Below are 19986 nucleotides of genomic sequence, written 5' to 3' on the forward strand. Positions count from 1 at the left end.
TTTCAGCCTTCAAGGCCCTCACAGTGTTGGGGGAGGCGTTTCAGTGTAACCACGGTGGAAATTCACTATGCTAAGAGCAGTTTTATGGGAGTAGGTGGCCGGCTGTGGGGATGCAGAGGAGGGTCCCTACTTACCCACTCGTGGGGGTGGGAAGGGTGGGGCTATAGGTTCAGGAAAGGCTCTCCTGGGCGGGGAAGGGTGGTCTGATGGACTAGATGATTTAGCCAGGTCAAAGGACAGAGGTTTGGGACAAGAAAACTGAGATCCAAATCCTGGCCTCACCTCCTCTGTGAAGTGGTGTTTATGTCACAAGGAGCCGCTAATGGACGTGGCTCGGCTGGCGGGGCAGCCTGGCGGCTTAGGAAGCAGAGAACCCCTCGACCCTTCTGCCCCTCTCCGGGGCGCCTCTCCTGGAGCGCAGGGCCCGGCGCCGCCAGGTCCCCCTGGTGACCGGATCGGCCGGGAGGGTCTGAGAGCCGGGGGGTCTTTGACTCCTCCCCAGGATGGGCCCCATTTCGGAGTCCACCTCCTGAGCCCTCCACTCCAACCCCGACGCTGTGAATCGTCCAGAGACCAGCGACCGCCACCACCATCGCCCCTTCTCCTCGGGGCTAGTCTCGGCCCCTCCGGGGCGGGAGCGGGAGAGGAGGAGCCAGGACCGGGCCGGAGGAGGGGGCTGCGCGTCCGGACGCCGTGGGGGCGCCGGCTGGAGCGGGGAAGGAGGGTCTGGCGAGTGAAGCAGGGGGCGGGGGTCTGCGGAGTCGGCGGGTGGGGGTGCCGCGGCCGCGGGGACCCCAGGGCGCCCTCGGGCGGCGGAAGCCGGGCGCGCCCCTCTCCAGGCCGGGATCGGGGCGGGGCGCGCGGCATCCCCGCGGGGGGAGTCGGTCACCCGGCCTCGCCGCCGCCGCCAAAGTTTCCCGGAGGAGCCGCGGCCGCCCTTCCTTCCCAGGCCCCGGGCGTGGGGGCGAGCCTCCGGCGAGGACCGTTTCCGAGGGCAACGGGGCCCCCTCTCCAGCCAGACCCCGCGCCTCCATTGCGCCCAACTCGGATTCCCAACTTGGGAGGCGCCGCGGGCCTGCGCACGCGCGCGCCTTCCTCGCCTCCTCCTCCTCCTCCTCCCGCTGGGGAGCAGGCTCCGGGCCGAGCCGGCACCTAGACCCGCACCCCGCGCGCTGACCCCCGGCTCCCGGCCCGCCGCCTCCGCCCATGCCGACGCCCGCCTCCCGCCCGGTGCGCCCTCGCCCGAGGGCCAGCTAAGTGCGGGCCGGCGGCGGCGGCGCGAGGTGGGCCCGGCCCGGCGCTGCCCTCGACAGCGGCAAGTTTGGGAGTTGCACTAGTTTGCGGGGTGGGGGAGAGGACGGACGGGGGGCCATGGAGGAGGACCGGGGGTCGTCGCTGGCGGCCGAGTCGGCGCTGGAGAAGAACGTGGCGGAGCTGACCGTCATGGACGTGTACGACATCGCGTCGCTCGTGGGCCACGAGTTCGAGCGGGTCATCGACCAGCACGGCTGCGAGGCCATCGCGCGCCTCATGCCCAAGGTCGTGCGCGTCCTGGAGATCCTGGAGGTGCTGGTCAGCCGCCACCACGTCGCTCCCGAGCTGGACGAGCTGCGCCTCGAGCTGGACCGTCTGCGCCTGGAGAGGATGGATCGCATCGAGAAGGAGCGCAAGCATCAGAAGGTGGGCGGTAGCCTCAGTCTGCCCATCTGGGCTATGGGGCCGCCGGGACCTGAGGGCCCTTGAGCATTGAGCACGCGTAGGTGCACACGTGTGTGTGTGTATACACTGAGTAGACTAGAGGAGAACGGATTAGATGAGGGAGAGAGGGGTGCCCTTGGCCCTCTTCTGCCCAGCCAGGGGCCACTGGCATATACGACCCCAGAGATAAGGGGTAGTTCCTTGGAGTCAGACCTGAGTTCCATTCCCACCTTTACTATCGAATAGCTGTGTGACCTTGACTAAGTTACTTAAACCCTCTGTGCTTTATTTCCTCACATATCAAATGGTGATACTAACAGGACCCATCTTATAAGAATTAAATAGGATAGTATCTAAAGTGCTTAAATAATACCATTCTTTTCCAGAAATAAAATAAGCCCCCCTGCCCGGCAGTGCTACAGTGAGAGGATGTGACACCAGCCCCCTATCTTCATCCCCGTCCAGAACCCCCAGAGCCAAGGGGATGTGACCTCCAGCCACTGAGCTCATTGACCCTCAGTCTCTGGGTTCTAATTTGCAAACGACTTTCTAGGGTTCCTTCTGTTATTAAGCGGAGGTGGTTGCCCTTCCTTTATTTTCTCTTTAATCCTCGCAGAACTCTGTGAGGTAGGGGTTATTATCATCATTTTACAGAAGAAGAAACTGACAATCTCATCCCAAGTTAGTGCTGAGAGAGTCCCAGCCCCGGTGGGGATTCTAGTGCCTCTTCCCCACCCTCTTTGAATTGGGGGAAGGTGATTTGGGGCAGCTTTAAGGCTAAGCCTCTGCCTCGTGAACACGGATCCCCCTGCGCTTGTGAATCAGGGACTCCTCACTGGGCTTGGTCGGGGGAGTCCAGACAAGGTGCCTGGGGAAAAGGAAGTGGCAGACGTGTGGTTTCCTGCCCCAGCCTCAGCCCCGGGAAACTCTTGTCAGACCCTTCAGACTGAGAATGGGAGGAAACGTTTTTCCTTGGGGAATTTGGGTGTCTGAGGGGACTCTGACTTGCTGTGTGGCCTTAGGACATAGTCTTTGGCCTCTCTGAACCTCTCTGACTAGCTGTGACCTGTTGTGTACTTTGAGATCTGTGTCTTTTCAAGGGAAACATCCCAGGCTATTTGTCGACAATCTTAACCTGAGGACAGATCCTTTGGGACAGAGCACTAGTGCTTTGGAGGTTTGATTGTGTTTGTCCTCAAAGGTCCCTACACCCTGGGGTCAGGTAAGAGATCCAAGCTCCCAAGCCTTAGGCAGCATTTCCAAGATCACACTGGGAGCTTGAAAATGCCCCAGCCTGTAATTAATGTCAAGATTCGGAGGAGCAGGAGCTTTGGAGCTAGATTGCCTGGTTTCAAAGCTTGTCACTCCCGGGCTGTGTGATCATGGGCAAGTCACCTCACCTCTCTGTGCCTCAGTTTCCTCAGCTGTAAAATGGAAAGAATAATAGTGCCCATCTCATCAGGTTGTGGTGAGAATTAAAGAGCTCAGGACAAAACCTGGCCCACTTGGAGGGCCTTACGTGTGTTAACTATTGTTCCTAGGCCGGGAGAGGCTTTCACTGGGTGTTCTTAGGCTGATACTGGAGACTCCACCCCCACCCCGGGTACCCCTGCTCCTACCCTGGGTCCCTCCTCTCCCAGAGAGTCAGGGAAGGAAGGGACCTTGAGCTCCCCTCATGCATCTGCCTCTTATTGACAGGCACTAAGGGACTTAGCCCAGGTCACACAAGAAGGCCTGGCACCTTTGTCCCCACCCCTAGCATTTTAGTTCTGCTGCAGCTGGACTGGGAGCCACCCTGGGGAGCCATCAGAGGCCACTAGGCCTGGAGTCAGGTGGAAGTCCCAGCCAGCTGCACCTGTCACCTCTGGAACGCTCGCTCTCAGCCAGGAAGTAAACACCAGTGTGTTCACCGCCAGGGCTCGTTTGTAAACACCGAAGATGATCTTTTCCAATTTGGAGGACAGAATCCCTTGTTTTCCCATCCCAACTCCAGTCCCCATCGTACTCTTGGGATCAAGAGACTTGTCTGATTGTTTTTCATCTTCATAAACCTCAAAGGCTCTTCAAGGTGTCATTTCCACAAAACTCTTCTTAGTATGTCCTTGATCTTATCTGTCTGTTCTTCTCTCCCTCCTTCGCTTTGCTCCCTTCCTTCCTTCTATTTCTGTTTCAACAAATCTGGCTCCAGTAAGGCTTGAACCCTGTCTTCCTCAGTTCTGTTCATCACTCAGACCTAGGCCACAGTCTTGTCATATTTTACCTGGTGACTCAGTGTGCAAACCAGTCAACTGACCACAGCTTGCAAAGTGCACCCCTAGGTGACATGATGGATGCAGAGGAAAGGAAAACCAGTTCCTCATCTCAGGCAGTGAGTGGGTAACAGGGAAGACAGGAAGAACACACGAATAGACTTTAGAAAGCAGTGGCTGTGCAGATACAGTTGCATATAATGTAAACAGTATACATTGTTCATTTAATCAGTCAACAGATACATTCATTGAGTACCTACAATGCACCAGGCACTGTTCTGGGAGACACTGGTGAGCACAACTGATAAAGTCTTTGCTTTCAAGGACCTGACATTCCAGTGCAGTGCTGTCCCATAGAAATACAATGTGGTGTGTCACATTAATAAAAAAGACACAGATGAAGTTAATTTTAATAACATATGTTATTAAACCTAGTCTATCCGAAATATTATTTCAACATGCAGTCAATGTAAAAAAATATTTTTGTTGAGGTATAATTGACATACAACATTGTATTAGTTTTAGGTTTACAACATTATTTGATGCACGTATATATTATAAAACTAAACACAGTACATTTAGTTAACATCTATCACCACACATAGTTACAAAAAAGTTATTAGTGAGATATTTTGCATTCTTTTTTTCCTATGTCTTTGAAATTCAGTGCATGTTTAACCCTTACTGCATGTTCCAGTTTAGACCAGTCAAATTTCAGGTGCTCAGCAGAGACATGTGGCTTGTGGCTACTCTGTGGAAGGGTGTGATTCTAGAGTAAAGAGATAGATTTTTTTTTTTAAGTTTTTAAAAATTTCAGCTTATGATAAGTGCCATGAAGAAGATAAAACAAGGAAAGAGATTGGCCAGGGCTGGGGTCTGGCAGATGGGACAGTCAGGAAGGCTTCCCTGGGTAGGTGACATTTGAGCTGAGATCTGAATGAAGTGTAGGTGCCACCCATAGAGAGATCTGGCATTTTAGGCAAGAGGCACAGCAAGTGCAAAGGCCCTGAGGTAGGAATGAGCTTGGTGTGTTCAAGAAACACAAAGAAGGCTAGTGTGTCTAGAGCAGAGCAAGTGAGGAAAAAGGGAAGGAGCTGAAGTGAGGGAGGTACTGGGGCCATCTGTGTGCTCAGCCTGTGCCAGGTGGGAGCAGAGGGGACCAGGGCAGGAAGAGCCTGACTCTGCTTCCAGCCTGCCCTGCGTGTAGGAAGGTCCCATGCCCACTCCATCATTCCACCATCACTTCCGCCCTCCAGCCCCACCCGTCACCTCCCCTGGTGACCTTGAATCAGCTGTGCGAATACTTACTACCTCTCATTTCCCCAGTGCAGCAGGCTTCCTGACAAAGGAGATGGGATTTAGGAACTTATTTAAGAGATGAATGGAGGCGATGCTGGACATCCGGCCATCTGGGCCGGCTTGTGATGGGCTGTAGGAGGACCAGGAATCAGCAAACATCTTTAGCACTTTCTGGGTGCTAGGCACTACTCCAGGCATTTACATATATTAACCATTTAATCCTCATGACAACCCACAGGGGTAGATACTACACTATTTTTCTCATTTCAGGCACCTGAAGGTTGAATAACTTATCCAAGATCAGCTAATAAGTGGCAGAAACAGAATTCAGACTCAGGCCATCGGGCCTCAGTATCCATGCTTTAAACCAGCATTCTATACAGGCAACAATGATGAAACTTTGTTTAGTTTACGGTTTTACAAAATACCTTTTTTTAAATACCTTTGGTTTTTTGGGGGGGAGGGGAAACAGCTTTAATGAATATAATTCACAAAGCTTACAATTCACCCATTTCAAGCATACAATGCAATAGTTTTTAGTTTATTCACAGAGTTGAGCAGCCATTACTGCAGTCAATTTTAGAACATTTTCATTACGCCAAAAAGAAAACCCAGACCCATCAATAGTCATTCCTCATTCCCTGCCAGTCCTTCTGCCCCTGGGTAGATGCCAACCTGCTTTCTGTCTCTATGGATTTACCTGTTGTGGACATTTCTCATGAATGGATCGTACACTGTGTGACCTTTGGTGACTGGCTACTTGCCCTGAGCATCGTGTTTTCAAGGTCCATCCAAGTTGTAGCACATGTCCTTGCTTCATTTCTTTTTGTCTGAATAATATCCCATTGTGTGGAAACACCACATTTTATTTACTCATTCATCAACTGATGGGCATTTTGGTTGTGTCTACCTTTTGGCTATTGAGAATAGTGCTGCTATGAACATTTATGTACATGTTTTCATTTCTCTTGAGCAGATCCTACAAGTGGAATTGATGGGTCACGTGGTAACTATGTTTAACTTACCAAGGAACTGCCAGGCTGTTTCCCACAGCGGCTGCACCCTTTTGCATTCTCACCAGAAATGCAAGAGGGTTCCAATTTCTTCATATCGTTGTCAACACTTGTTATCGTCTGTTTCTCTGATTACAGCCATCATTAAAATAATTTTAATAGACTGATCTTTTTTATTCTCACAACAATCCTGTGAGCCTTTTTTTTTAATTGAAATGTAGTTAACACACAATATTGTATTAGTCTCAGGTGTGCTACACAGTGATTTGACACTTATATTATAATATAATCATCATAAGTCTAGTAACCTTCTGACCCCATACAGATTTACTGCAATAATACTGACTATATTTTTTGTTATATATTACACCCTGTGGCTTATTTATTTTATAACTGGAGGTTTGTACCTCTTAATCTCCTTCACCTATTTTACCCCTCAAGCCCGTCTGGCAACCACCTATTCGTTCTCTGCATCCTTGAGTCTATTTTCATTATTTTTTGTTTGTTTTGTTTTTTAGATTCCACAAATAAGTGAGATTATATGGTATTTGTCTTTTTCTGTCTGACTGATTTCACTTAGTATAATGCTCTCTAGATCCCTCCATATTGTCACAAATGGCAAAGTTTCACTCTTTTTTATGGCTGAGTAATATTCCACTGGATATGTATACCTCATCTTCTTTATGCATTCAGCTATCAGTGGACACTCAGGTTGCTTCCATAGCTTGGCTGTTGTAAATAATGCTGCTGTGAATGTTAGGGTGCATATATCTTTTTAAATTAATGTCCTGGTTTTCTTTGCTGTGAGCTCTTATATTAGGGCTCCCTGACTAAGGGAAACTGAGGCTCAGAGTTGTAAAGGGAGTTGCCCTAGGCCACTTGAAGAGATGCCTGTTTGGGGGGCCGGGTGGCATCCCCAGGGTCTTTGCAGCCTCTTTCTCCCTTGGAGAGAAGCTTGTCCTGTTGGAGGGTCTGTCTGAAGATCAGGGACATGACCTCCCCAGAGCGGTTAGGAATGTTCTGGTCCCTATAGCCTGGGGCGGCCCCTCCTCGCTCTCCTGTCTAGATAGTTAAAAGGTCCAGTTCCAGTGCCGTGGTTGTCCTCGGGGCAGTTCTAGCCTGGCCAGGTCCTAACAGTATAAATGCAGGCCTCACCCAGAGGAAGGTGTTTTTCACAAAGTTGCCCTGTGGGCTAGTGACAGCCTTGTCGGCTTACCTGGCGGCTGGCTTTCGAGGCGAACGGGACGGCCCAGAGCCCCGGCATCCCGGAGCGGCTCCTGTGGGTCCAGGGGGTGAGGCCGCTGCCCTGAGCAGGTGGTGACCCGCGCCGGCCCCTCCCCCGGCAGGAGCTGGAGCTGGTGGAGGACGTGTGGCGCGGGGAAGCACAAGACCTCCTTTCCCAGATCGCGCAGCTGCAGGAGGAGAACAAGCAGCTCATGACCAACCTCTCCCACAAGGACGTCAGCTTCTCCGAGGAGGAATTCCAGAAGCATGAAGGTAAGAGGAGGGGCCAGCAGGGGAGGAGGGGGGGAGGTTCCCACTGCCAGCCCCGGCATCGTCGGTCACAGTCATGAGCATGGTCCCGGCGCAGCCGTGACTCATGTCACGTGGACTCACACCATCACTCTGTCTGGGAAATGGTTTGGCCTGCTTTACAGGTGATGAAACCGAGAGGTTCATCTGACAAATCGTTGGATTCCTCACTTTTCCAGACTCTTTCCTAGGCACTGGGGATACACGTGGGACAAGACAAAGCCCCTACGCTCGTGAAGCTTATGTTCTAGTGCAGAGGAGATAGGTGATAAGTATGTAAACAACTAGATGTCACAGTTCTGAACAGATGCTGACCAGAGTTGTGGAAGAGCTAAAACAAGGGGACTATAATAGAGGCAACTTGGTAGGGAGCTTCTTTAGATATGGTGATCAAGGAGGGCCTCTCGATGAGGTAACATTTGAGCCCTAGTGAAGTTATGGAGCGAGCCATGCGAATATGTTGGGGAGGGGCGGGTGCAAAGGCCCTGGGGCACGACTGTGTATGGAAAACCAAGAAGGCTAGTGTCACTAGTGCTACAGAAGATGATTGAAGCCAAGGGCATTAAAGATGAGGTCACAGGGGTCAGCAGGGATCAGATCACATAGCCCATTAGAGGCCAAGGTTTGGGTTTTATTCTGAGTGTGCTGGGAAGAAATTTGAGGTGCTTGTCACCGGCACAGGTTTAATAATGAGCAACCCTGGATGGCCACCCAGATCTGAATGCTGCTGGATGCATCAGCTCGGCTCCCGGGCAGCCTCCTTCCTATTCAGGGGCTGCCTCTGATCCCAAGGAATCTCAGACCCACCTCTTTGGTTAAACTCAGGTCCCTACACAAGCCCCCTCCTCGTGGTTTTTGGGAAGGGGAATGGACTTTCGTGGGGGGCCTCAAGTTCAGAACTCGTGGTTACAACTCTAGGAATAAAGTAAGGTGCTGTATGAGGACTGTAGGGACCAGGGAAAAAGGAAGTGTTGGAGCCAGGAGCCGGCATTCTCTCTTCCTTGGGCTTCCCTTGTGCAGGTGTGAGTACTGCAGTGCAAACAAGTCTGAGTGGTGTTGAGCGTTGGCTGTAGAGCCAGGCCGCCCAGGTGTGAATCCTAACCTGATACTTACCTGCTAAGTGACCTTGACCTTCGTGTGCTTAAGTGCAACATGTAAAAATGGGGGAAATAACCATATGTCCCTCAAGGTTGTTGTGAGGCTTAAATGAATTAATACATGGAAACTGCTTAGAATCGTACCTGGTGCCTACACTGAGCGAGTGTTCACTCTTGTTACTGTGAGCTGTTGTTATCCTATCCAATCTCTTTTTTTTTTAATTGAGGTATATTTGACTTTCAATGTGGTGTTAGTTTCTGGTGTACAGCACAGTGATCCAGTTATACATAGATACTCTTTTTCATTATAGTTTATTACAAGATACTGAATACAGTTCCCTGTGCTCTACAGTAAGACCTTGTTGTTTATCTATTTTATATGTAGTGCTTTGTATCTGCTGATCCCAGACTCCTAGTTTATCCCTCCTCGCCGCTTTCCTCTCTGGTCACCATAAGTTTATTTTCTATGTCTGTCAGTCTGTTTCTCTTTTGTAAATAAGTTCATTTGTATCATTTTTTAAGATTCCACATAAAAGCGGTATCACATGGTGTTCGTCTTTCTCCTTCTGACTTACTTCACTTAGTGTGATAAGCAATCTCCTTTTTGAACAGATGAGAACAGGCTGAGAGGGTCCATGCCTTTCTCTGGCTTAGTAATATTCCATGGTATGTTTAGGCTTGGTCTTGTTTATCCGTTTATCCACTGATGGACGTTGGGTTGTTTCCCACTTTCGGCTGCTGAGACTAGTACTGCTATGAGCATTCCAGTACACGTTTTTGTGTGGACCTGTTTTCAGTGCTTTGAGGTTTACACCCAGGAGTGGAGTTGCTGGGTCACGCGGTAGCTGTGTGAGCTTGGTGATGTACCCGGAGCCATCTTTTTGTCTGTGACATTTCTGCGGGGCATCCGGAGGCCTCCAGGTCTGACCTGAGAACCTTCCACCGGCCCCAGGGACCTCCTGGAGATCTCGGGGCCCCCAGGGCCCCCAGGCATGGGCCTGAACACCCTGAGCCGCTTCCCTGGTGCTCTGCTGCATCTGCGTGCACACGGTACCCTCCGTGTGGGAGAGCATCACCACGGCTTCCCAAATCCCTGCTGGGCTTGCCGTGCAACAGCCCACACGGGTGCCATTGGAGACACACTTAGTTGGCATCTTGCGTGGGTCCAGCTCCTGGGCGGTGAGCTCAGGGAGGCTCGGCTGTTCTGCGCGGCAGCAGCCCCCAGCCGAGTGCAGAGACTGGGCAGACGCCAGGCGTGCCTCTCGCGGTTATTTTTATTTTGCATGGGAAACCATGGGAACACAGCAGGGACAAGAGCATTGCTCCCACCTGTGAGAGGAGCAGACCTCGGGCTGAGGGCCCCTGGGAGGAGGTGCCACCCATAAAGTTAGACTGTGGATCCCGCGCTGCTTTGAGCAGTGGGGCAAGGCTTGGGGGCTGACTGTGGATTTAGGGGTGCCATTGCCTAAGCTGGTGTCGGGGTGAGTGGGGACAGAGAGCCTGCACGGAGCAGCACTGCTTTCTCAGCCACTCACACTGGCCCTGCGCTCAGAGCACCCGGGCAGTCTCCCGTCTCCCCCTCCCTGGAAGTCTCCAGACTAACAAGCATTTTCCTGCCTCTTGTATTTGGAAATCCTCATGTCAGCACTCGGAAACTACTGGTTTGCCTGCGCGGAAATGAATTACAGATTATCGAAGCCGTTGGACTTGGGAGATGGGGTTGCAAAAATAGGCTCAGGGGTCTGGAAAAAAAATCTTAGGCTCTGGACAAACAACTCCGTCACCAGGAGAGGAAGAAAACTGATCACATAGCCATTTTCTGAAGGGCAGCTGAGAAAAGCACTGTCCAAAAAAATGTCAGACAATGCTCTGGTTTCTCTTCAGATGGTATAAATCTTTGGCCTTTTACGAAAAAATGTAAGGCAAGCCACACACGTGATTACAATTTTTCCAGTTGGGCATTAAAAAAAGTAAAAAGGGCAGGTGAAAGTAATTTCAACATATTTTTATTTAACCCAGTAGATCCAAGATACCAATCCTCTCAACATGTAATCAATTTAAAAATTAGCGTAGGGTATTTTGCATTCTTTTTTTTTTTTCATATTAAGTCTTTGAAATCTGGTGGGTTATATATTTATATATAATATAACATATTATATGTGTGTTTTATTGGGGTAAAATACACATCAAATTTACCATGTTAACCGTTTCTAAGTGTACAGTTCAGTAGTGTTAATTACATCCACGTCGTTGGGAAGCCCATCTCGAGAACACTTTTCGTCTTGCAGATGGAACTCTAAAACTCTGTCCCCGTTAAACAGCAGTCCCTCATTCCCCCGCCCCCAGCCCCTGGCATCTGACATTCTACTTCCTGTCTCTAGCAGTTTGACTATTCTGAGTACCTCGCATACGTGGAATCATACAATATTTGTCCGTTTGTGACTGGCTTATTTCACTTAATGTCCTCAACTTTCATCCCTGTTGGAGCTTGGGTCAGAATTTCCTTCCTTTTTAAGGCGGAGTGATATTCCATTGTATGAATCCACCAAATTTTGTTTATCCATCCATCCGTTGATGGTGAGTGTGTACTTTACGTTTATGCAGCACGTGTCCATTTGGACGTGCCCTATTCCAGGTGCTCCGTTGTCACTAGCGGTGGCTGAGCTGGACACACGGAGCTAGAATGTGTTCGCGGAGGCTGCTGGGTGAAGTCCATCGTGAAAAGAATGGGCTACAGAGGCAGGTGGACCTGAGTTCAAAGCCCAGCCCCACCCTTGCCAATGGGTTACGCTGGGAAGAGTCCTTCCCGTTCCCATCCTCAGGGGCCTCACCTGTAAGATGGGCATGGCGACTCCTGACCCCTGGGATTGTTGAGAAAAAGTATGTGCAGCATCAAGCATAGAGCAGTCCGGGAAAAGATGACCCCAAGAGCAGTTATGCCGATTTTTGTCCTAGCTGAAGCTTGTGTGGGAACCAAGAGTGTCTGGTATGAATTTCAGCTCAATAAAAACAGTCCATGCACCGTCTCTGGGACTTTCTCCGTGTGCTTGCTCTTTAGTTTCCTGGGGCCGCTGTAACAAATGACCACAAACGGAAATGCACTCTCATAGATCTGGGGGCTGGGGGTCCAAAGGCAAGGTGTCAGCACGGCTGTGCTCCCTCCGAAGGCTCTGTCAGAAGAGCCTCCTGCCTCTTCCAGCTTCTGGTGGTGGCCGGCCATCCTTGGCTTGTGGCTGTGACCCTCCAAGCTCTGCCTCTGTTGTCACGTGGCCGTCTCTGTGTTCTGTGTGTGTGTGTGTGTGTGTCTGAATCTCCCCCCTCCTTTCTCTTATAAGGACACCAGTCATCGGATTTAGGGCCCACCCTCATTCAGCATGACCTCATCTTAACTAATTACATCTGCAAAGACATATTTTCAAGTAAAGTCACATCCTGAGCTTCCAGGCAGAGGTGACATTTGGGGGGGACGCTATTCTCTCCGCTACGCTTGCTGACAACGTAAGGAGCTTGGGCTGTGAGACTTAGAAAGGGAGTATAGTGGTTGCAGGAGTGTGGACTCTGGAGCCGGACTGCCTGAGTTTGAATCCTGGCAGTGCCACTAATGAGCTGTGTGGCCTTGTGTGAGTTAACTAGCTACTGTGCACCCGAGTTTCCTCGGCTAGCCAACGGCGGCAACAGGAGTCTTGCTTCATAAAATATTCTAAGGATAAAATGAGTTAAGCACTGTTTATATCAGTTTCTTCTGGAAGGAGACCCTGAGACGATTTTCTTGTGTAGGTAGTTTATTAAGGAAGCACCCCCAGAAGGTGGGGTTGTGGCGGGAGCAGGGCAGCCAGCGCTGGAGTGTGAGTTACATGCCAGAGTGTGGGCGCGGGGGCTGCACTTCCTTACGGAGCCTGCCAGCCTACTTGGTGCCCAAGGTGCCCGGTCAGTAGCAAAAGCACATTGAAGGGGTGCGGGGGGTGAACACAGGTCTCCGAGGGGCTCTGAGCACCGCCTCATCCATGGTGAGCGCTGAGCCCAGTAGCTGGTGACGGCAGGTGCTCGGTAAATGTGTGTGATCATCACCGCCGTCCTGTATCAAAGGCGCCTTTCTGGCTCTGGGGAGTGAAAAATGTCTTGGTCTGGAATTGGGAGACCTGGATTACAGTCCAGAATGGCCGCCAACTAGCAGAGTTGGGGCAAGCATCTCAATCTTCTCAGGGCATTTTCTTCTCATATGGATTGAGGGGGGCGGACCATAGGGGTTTGTGAGTGGTAGCGGTTGTTTGGGTCTTTAAAAAAAAAGATCTATTACCTGTGTTCTTCCATATGTAAAAGACTAAAGCAAAACAACAAAAAAAGCACGAGAATTCTCTTCCCTTCTCACTGCACTGTAAAACCATTCCCTTCCATGCATTGACACACATATTCCACGTGTGTGGTTTTTAAATAAGCAAAAGCTCCTATAGTGCTAACATTGATGTTGCAGGGAACAATGTATTTCATTTTTTAAATAAAAGAAATGGTGCTGTATAGATTGGCACTTGCCTTTTTAAAAAAATTATGTATTTACTGTTTGGATTGCCTTTTTTAAAAAAAGTGACATGAAATTCATATATCATAAAATTAACAGTTTAAAAGTGTAAAATTCAGTAGCATATGGTGCATAATTTATTTATAATGTTGTGTGACCATCACCTCTGTTTAGCTCCAAAATATTTTTTCTTCCTGGTAGGGGAAGGGAATTAGGTTTATTTATTGAATTATTATTTTTTTAGAAGAGGTACTGGGAATCGAACCGAGGACCTTGTGCATGCTAAGTATGCGCTCTGCCACTTGAGCTCTACCCTCCCCGACAAAATATTTTCGCCATCCCCAAAGGGGACCCCGCACCCATTAGCAGTCACTTCCCAAACCCCCCTGCCCTCAGCCTTGGGCAACCGCTAATCTCTCTGTCTCTATGGATTCACCTATTCTGGACATTTTGTGCAAATGGAATCAGAATATATAGCCCTTTGTGTCTGGCTTCTTTGGCCCAGCATCGGGTTTTGAAGGTTCATCACACTGTAGCACGTGTGAGAACATGATTCCTTTTTATGCCGAGTGATATTCCATCATATGGACTTTTTTTAATCCATTCGCCTGCTGACAGACATTTGGACTGCTCCCTCCGTTCGGCCGTTGTGAATAGCGCTGCTATGATTTTATCACTTGCCTTTTTCTTGTGACCAGCCACATAGTGTCGCACCGTGTGGAAGGTACTTGTTTAACCGTCTCCTTGCCGGTGGGTGTTTAGCTCATTTCCAGTTTTCACTCCTACAAACTTGGCTCCTGGGACTGACCTTGGACTTGCTTCTCCGTGCACTTGCCCGAATGTCTCTTCAGTCTAGATCCCAGGATCCTGAATTGCTGAGTGACTAAACAATTGCTCAGAACTCTTCCAACTTTTACCTGTCTGTGAGTCTGTTAAAAACGCTTAACCTTTTAGTTTTCCGAAGCACTGGTGTGACCACTATTGGACTTTATCGTAGCAGCAGCCTTTGGAGCAAGGAGGATTGGTATTTCTATTTTGTGGATAAAATGCCAGCTGACACTTAGAGACACTCTGTGCCAGGCCTCTTGCGAGCACTTCAGGTAGATTAACACATGCAACCTCACAAGAGCCCTGAGGTGGAGCCTCCCCATGATCCCCACTTGCAAGTGAGAAAACAGGCATGAGGTGCACTGCAGGGGCAGCGGAAGAGCCGGGAAGGAGCCCCAGAAATCTAGCTCCAGACTCCAAGCCCTTAATCGTTTTGTTCCCTGGTCTCTTGGTCCTGCAGCCACTGATACCCATAAAGGTGGCGGATGTAGCTGGGTCCCAGCTCCAGGCTTCCTTTCTCTGGACTCATGCTCCCCCCTCACCCACTTAGCTGTCCTGCTCACATGATTTCTCCAGGAGTGGAATCTGCCCCCACCAAGAGGCCCTTAATGCCCTGCCCAGAGCCCTGGCGGGAGAGGTGCTCAGAGAGACAATAATGACTGCTTTTGTGGCTTTTTCACAGACTCTGCCTACTGCTGATTTCAGCCCCCTCCCCCACTCAGACACACACACACACACACACACACACACACACACACACTCGCTCACACTGTCTGAGAAGCTCTTTTTTGGGAGACGTGAGGAGTATCCACTTGTCCCACTAGCCAAGGCCCTGGCCCCACCTTGCAGCAGTGGCCTAGAAGTTTTGGGAGGGGATACCTGGTACCCGAGACCCTCAGATGGCCCTTTGATTGCCCATTGGAAGTCTGGAGGCCCTCCAGCTCAGAACTTTGGCTGGAGAGCATCTTTTGAGAAGTCAGGAGGTGGCCAGGAAGGCACCAGGGCTGCACCTGAGGGAGGAGGAAAGCTGGAGTCTCTAGAGAAATAACTGACTTTATAAACGCCAAGTGGAGAGCAGAGTTCTTTTTCACTGCTGTGTAATATTCCGTTACCTGTTAATATCCAGGTTTATCCATTCATTCTACTATTGATGGGCTTTTTGTCCATTTCCAGTTTGGGGGCTATTACAAATAAAACTGCTATGAACATGTTTGCACCGCCTGTGCTGTACAGATTGTCACTTACTGTTTCAATCTCCAGTATGTCTCAGTCTTTTAAATAGCCATATAGTATCTGATTGTACTACAGATTATTGAACTGTCCGCCTACTGATGAACATGTGCACGCATGCCTGTTGGGGATATACCAGAAGGCAGCTGCTGGTTCAGAGGATGTACGTCAGCTGTAGTAGGTAATGCCAAATGGGTTTCCAAAGTAGCACCCCCAGCAGCTCCGCTGAGCACTCTTGTTGCTCCACCTTCTCTCCAGCACTTGGTATTCACAGTCCTTTTCATGTTCGTCACCTGCTAAGGATGCTCGCCCCTTCCAGCCATGCCTGCCTTCCCACTCCAGCTAGGGCTGGCATCTCTCAGGGGCTTTGCAGCTTCTCAGTCTCTCTCAGCCTCATAGTTTGGTGTACGGCCCAAGGGGGCCCAAGCTGAGTGGTCTCAGGGGCTGAACTGATGCCCCCACGCCCACCAGTAGGAAAGGATCCTATTTCATGACCTTGTGTGATTTCCTACTGTACAATGTTGTCAGAGAGGTGGAGTCAAGGGGTACCCATTTTGCAGCGGAGGAAGTGGAGGCTCAGAGAGGTTATGTCACTTCACAAGTCAAAGCCATAGGCTGTGATAGAGCCTGCGCGATCAAGCTCGTCTTTCTCTCTTGCCTTCTGGGGCCTCCCAGTCCCTCGGGCCATCAGCATTTCTCATTACAGTTCCTTCCCTCCGGCTCATCTCACTTGCAGACACAGACACCCCTGGCCTCCTGTGCATCTTTCCTCTCTGGCTGTCCCTTCCTGGTCTCCTTGGCCTCCCCCTCCAGCTCTGGGCAGGCTCTGCATGTTGAGATCCTGAGGTTCTTGTTGCCCCTTTAGAGAAAAATCCAGCCTCCTTACTTGGCCTCCGAGGCCTCACGTGATCCAGCCTCGCTCCCAGCTCAAGCCCGTATCACCCCTTGGCCACTGGGCTCAGCCCCTAGTGCTGCCCTCCAGCTTCTCAGATACAAGGTCTTCCCCCTCCAGGGCCCCTGTCTGGGAACGCTGGTCCTGGTCACCAGGCTGCCCTTTCCTGCTTCCGGTCTCAGCATAAATGACCCTTGTTCAAGGGGCCTTTCTTCACCCATAGTCTACCTGGGTCTCACTCATTATTTCTCAGCCCCCATTGCATCTGTCATGGCATGTGTCATGGTCTGTAATGACACACCTGTCTGTCTGCCATCTATAAGTCTGTGAGAGCAGAATTATGTCATGACCCTAGTGACTAGTTCAGTGTCAGGTATACAGCAGGCGCTTGATAAATACTTGACAGATGAATGTTGTGCATGTGTGCACACGTGCATGTCTGTGCACAAAAATATGTGAGAGTACTCCCAGCAGGTGGCCCTGTCTGGAAGAAAGTGTGTGCTGGGGTCTGCCCCAGTGTGACACCTTCTGGTGACCTTAAGGGAACTTCTGAGTCTTGTCCCCCTGTGGGGAGGTGGCATGGCATCAAGGAGAGGACGTGAGACTTGGGGTCAGAAAACCTGGGTTTGAGCCCCAGCGCTGCCAGTGCCCGGCTGTGTGACTTTGAACAAGTCTCTGGGCCTCAGTTTTCTCTATCTGTAAAATGGGACTCATGTTAAAACCAACAACAAGAACAGTAATACCCATTTCCAGCAGTTGGGAATGAGAATGCAATAGGGTCGAGGATGTAAAGTGGTTTATCTTTACTGGGTTCAGCAGGGCCTTGGAAGGGAATCAGTCCCTATTCCATCAGCCCACCTGGAGCGGCTCCCAATGTGAAGCCCTAGACTTTTGAGATGGTTGAGGCAGGACAGCTGCCTTCTGGGACCGTCCTGCCTTTGTGCCTAGAACATTGTCTCCAGCTCATCAAGGGCAGTATCCAGGTCTTACCTGGATTTGTGGCCCCCGTGGTATCACGCACCGTTCTAGACACGCACCGTGAATGCTTGTTTGTGGTGGTGACTGCCTGCTTGGGACCATCCAGGACAGGAGGAGGGAGGCCAGCGGGAAAGCTTCAGTGTGGGATGCAGCAACCTGGAGAAGGGAGTCACAGAGGGAAAGTAGTCCTGAGTCCTGGGGGAGGGAAATGGGGGAGAAAAAAATGGTTTCTCCCCTTTTAATCTGTGGTTGAGTCTGACTGCCAGTACCCCAGCCCAGGTGTCCTGGTGATCAGGGATTAGCTGTCAGCCCAGTGCCTGTATGAGGCTGAATAACGGACCCCCAAATGTCCAGCCCTAATCCTTGGAACCTGTGGATGTCACCTTCTAGGGTAAAATCCTTACAAATGTGATTTAGTCAGAATCTTGAGATGGGAGGTTATCCTGGATTATTTGGGTGCACTCCAAATGCCATGACAAGTGTCCTTACAAAAAGGAGGCAGAGAGAGATCTGACATGGACAGAAGGGGAGAAGGCCATGTGACCGCAGAGGCAGCAACTGTAGTGATGTGGCCACAAGCCAAGGAACGCTGGCAGCCACCAGAAGCTGGAAGAGGCAAGGAACACATTCTCCCCTAGAGTCTCCAGAGGGAGCCAGCCACAGTGACATCTTGGTATTGGGCTGATTTTAAACTTCTGCCTCCCGGAACTATGAGAAAATACATTTCTAATGTCCTAAACTACCCAATTTTGTTGGTTATTTGTTACAGCAGCTGCCTGAAACTCATACAGCATCCGTCCTCACATTCCTTAATTCATCACATCCCTGATCAAATACCTGCTGTGTGCCAGGCACTGTGCCAGTGCAGGGAATACACAGGGGATGGATCAGGCAAGGTCTTGCTCCTGCTGACAGTATCCTTGGGGGGCGGGGGGCAGGGGGAACAGACATTGAACAAGCAAGTAACAGACAACACCCCTTGAGCATCTGCTGTGTACCAGGCATCTTCTTCAGTGTTTCGTGTGTGTTAACTAGATCAGTCCTCACAACAGCCCTATGGGGTAGGTCCTGCTATTATTCCCATTTTAGAGATGTGGAAACTGAGGCACAGAGTGGAGGGAACCCAAAGCCACACAGCTAACACACGGGAGAGCCAGTGTCTGAGCTCCAGAGCCCACTCTTCGAATCACGTTGCAGTGTCATCTTTCATTATTAGATGAAAGGATGTACCAGATACTGAGCGGTTGTACAAAGCACTGTGAAGGGATGAGTGGGTGGGAGATAGGGCTGCGTTACAGGGCTCAGGGAAGGAGGGGCCTCTGTGAGGAGGTGACCTTGAGCTGAGGCCTGAGAAACGAGGGGAGCCAGCCAGCGGGAGGTTGGAAGGCAGGCACTTGCAGGCACTGGGAGTGGCAGCCGCAAATGCCTGCGGTGGGGATGAGCTGGGAGGATAGAGGGGCAGGAAGCAGGTGCTGGGGAGTGGAGGAGATGAGGCCAGGAGGAGGCCGGGGGAGGGGCCAGGTTGATCTCAGTGGGGAGCTGCTGGATGGTTTAAGCAGGGGAGGGAGGTGGACTCACCTGCTGGTCCCGCCCCTCCACCTCCCCCAGGCATGTCGGAGCGGGAGCGGCAGGTGATGAAGAAGCTGAAGGAGGTGGTGGACAAACAGCGAGACGAGATCCGCGCCAAGGACCGGGAGCTCGGGCTGAAGAATGAGGATGTTGAGGCTGTAAGTGATGCGTCCCGCCCCACCAAGAGGCTCCCGCCTCCCCTTCAGTCTCACTCTCTGGGCTCCATGGGGTGGGGATCCTGCCCACAGCTCTGTGGACCCAGCTTTGAAACAGTAGCCATGGGGAGGACCTTTGGCAGAGTCTTCGCTGGAGCTGTAGGCGGGAACATGGCATGGCCAGCGATCTGACTCCACACACTGAAGAGGTCCCGTGGCCTGGGCAGCCTTTGCTATGACCCTGAGGCTTCCTCTAGCCCACCCCCTTCATGCCCCAGCATGGTCCAGGCTGCTCTAGGAACCTATCCGGTGTCTCTACCTAAATTAGAAAAAGACGCCCCTTTCTCAAGGCATGTTACTTCCATCTGTTGGGAAATTGTCATAAGATACTAATAAGACACTTATCTTCCATCTGTCATAAAATTATAGTAAATCTACAAATTGCCCACCTCTGGCATCAACAGAGTTAGGAGAATATGAACACATTCCAAACAAATCAAGACATCTACACAGTATAAATGGCACACCTGCAGATGGTTTGCCCTTGTACAGTGCACAACATGAACTACTGTATGCGGCGGCCCCATACCATGGCCTTTGTCTCTCTACAGCTGCAGCAGCAGCAGACCCGGCTGATGAAGATCAACCATGACCTCCGGCACCGGGTCACGGTGGTGGAGGCCCAGGGGAAGGCCCTGATCGAACAGAAGGTAGAACTGGAGGCAGATCTGCAAACCAAGGAGCAGGAGATGGGCAGCCTGCGGGCGGAGCTCGGGAAGCTGCGAGAGAGGCTGCAGGGCGGGCTCAGCCAGAACGGAGAGGAGGAGCCTGAGGTGAGTGGGAAGCCAGCTGGTGAGGTGATGTGGAAGGGACAGTCTGTGGGCTGGCTCGGGGTGGGCAAGGCTGCCTGGCTTTCCCCATTACACATG

The 19986-nt window shown here is 51.0% G+C and overlaps 1 protein-coding gene across 3 annotated transcripts in view; it reads left to right on the plus strand.

Annotated features, from left to right (window-relative positions):
• The first annotated feature begins 711 nt into the window (after positions 1-711).
• The window catches only part of RILPL1 (Rab interacting lysosomal protein like 1), a 37305-nt gene continuing 18030 nt past the window's right edge, over positions 712-19986 (plus strand). Inside the window, exons 1-4 of one of the 3 annotated variants that reach the window (XM_074356380.1) lie at positions 712-1680; positions 7606-7756; positions 18942-19060; positions 19669-19890. In XM_074356380.1, coding sequence (XP_074212481.1) covers positions 1372-1680; positions 7606-7756; positions 18942-19060; positions 19669-19890 — 801 coding nt within the window. In that variant the 5' untranslated portion in view covers positions 712-1371. The remainder of the gene's footprint in view (positions 1681-7605; positions 7757-18941; positions 19061-19668; positions 19891-19986) is intronic. The other 2 variants (XM_045506332.2, XM_010969717.2) reach the window with 2 other exon arrangements.

The sequence above is a fragment of the Camelus bactrianus genome, chromosome 32 (assembly GCF_048773025.1).
Source record: "Camelus bactrianus isolate YW-2024 breed Bactrian camel chromosome 32, ASM4877302v1, whole genome shotgun sequence".
Classification (NCBI taxonomy): domain Eukaryota; kingdom Metazoa; phylum Chordata; class Mammalia; order Artiodactyla; family Camelidae; genus Camelus; species Camelus bactrianus.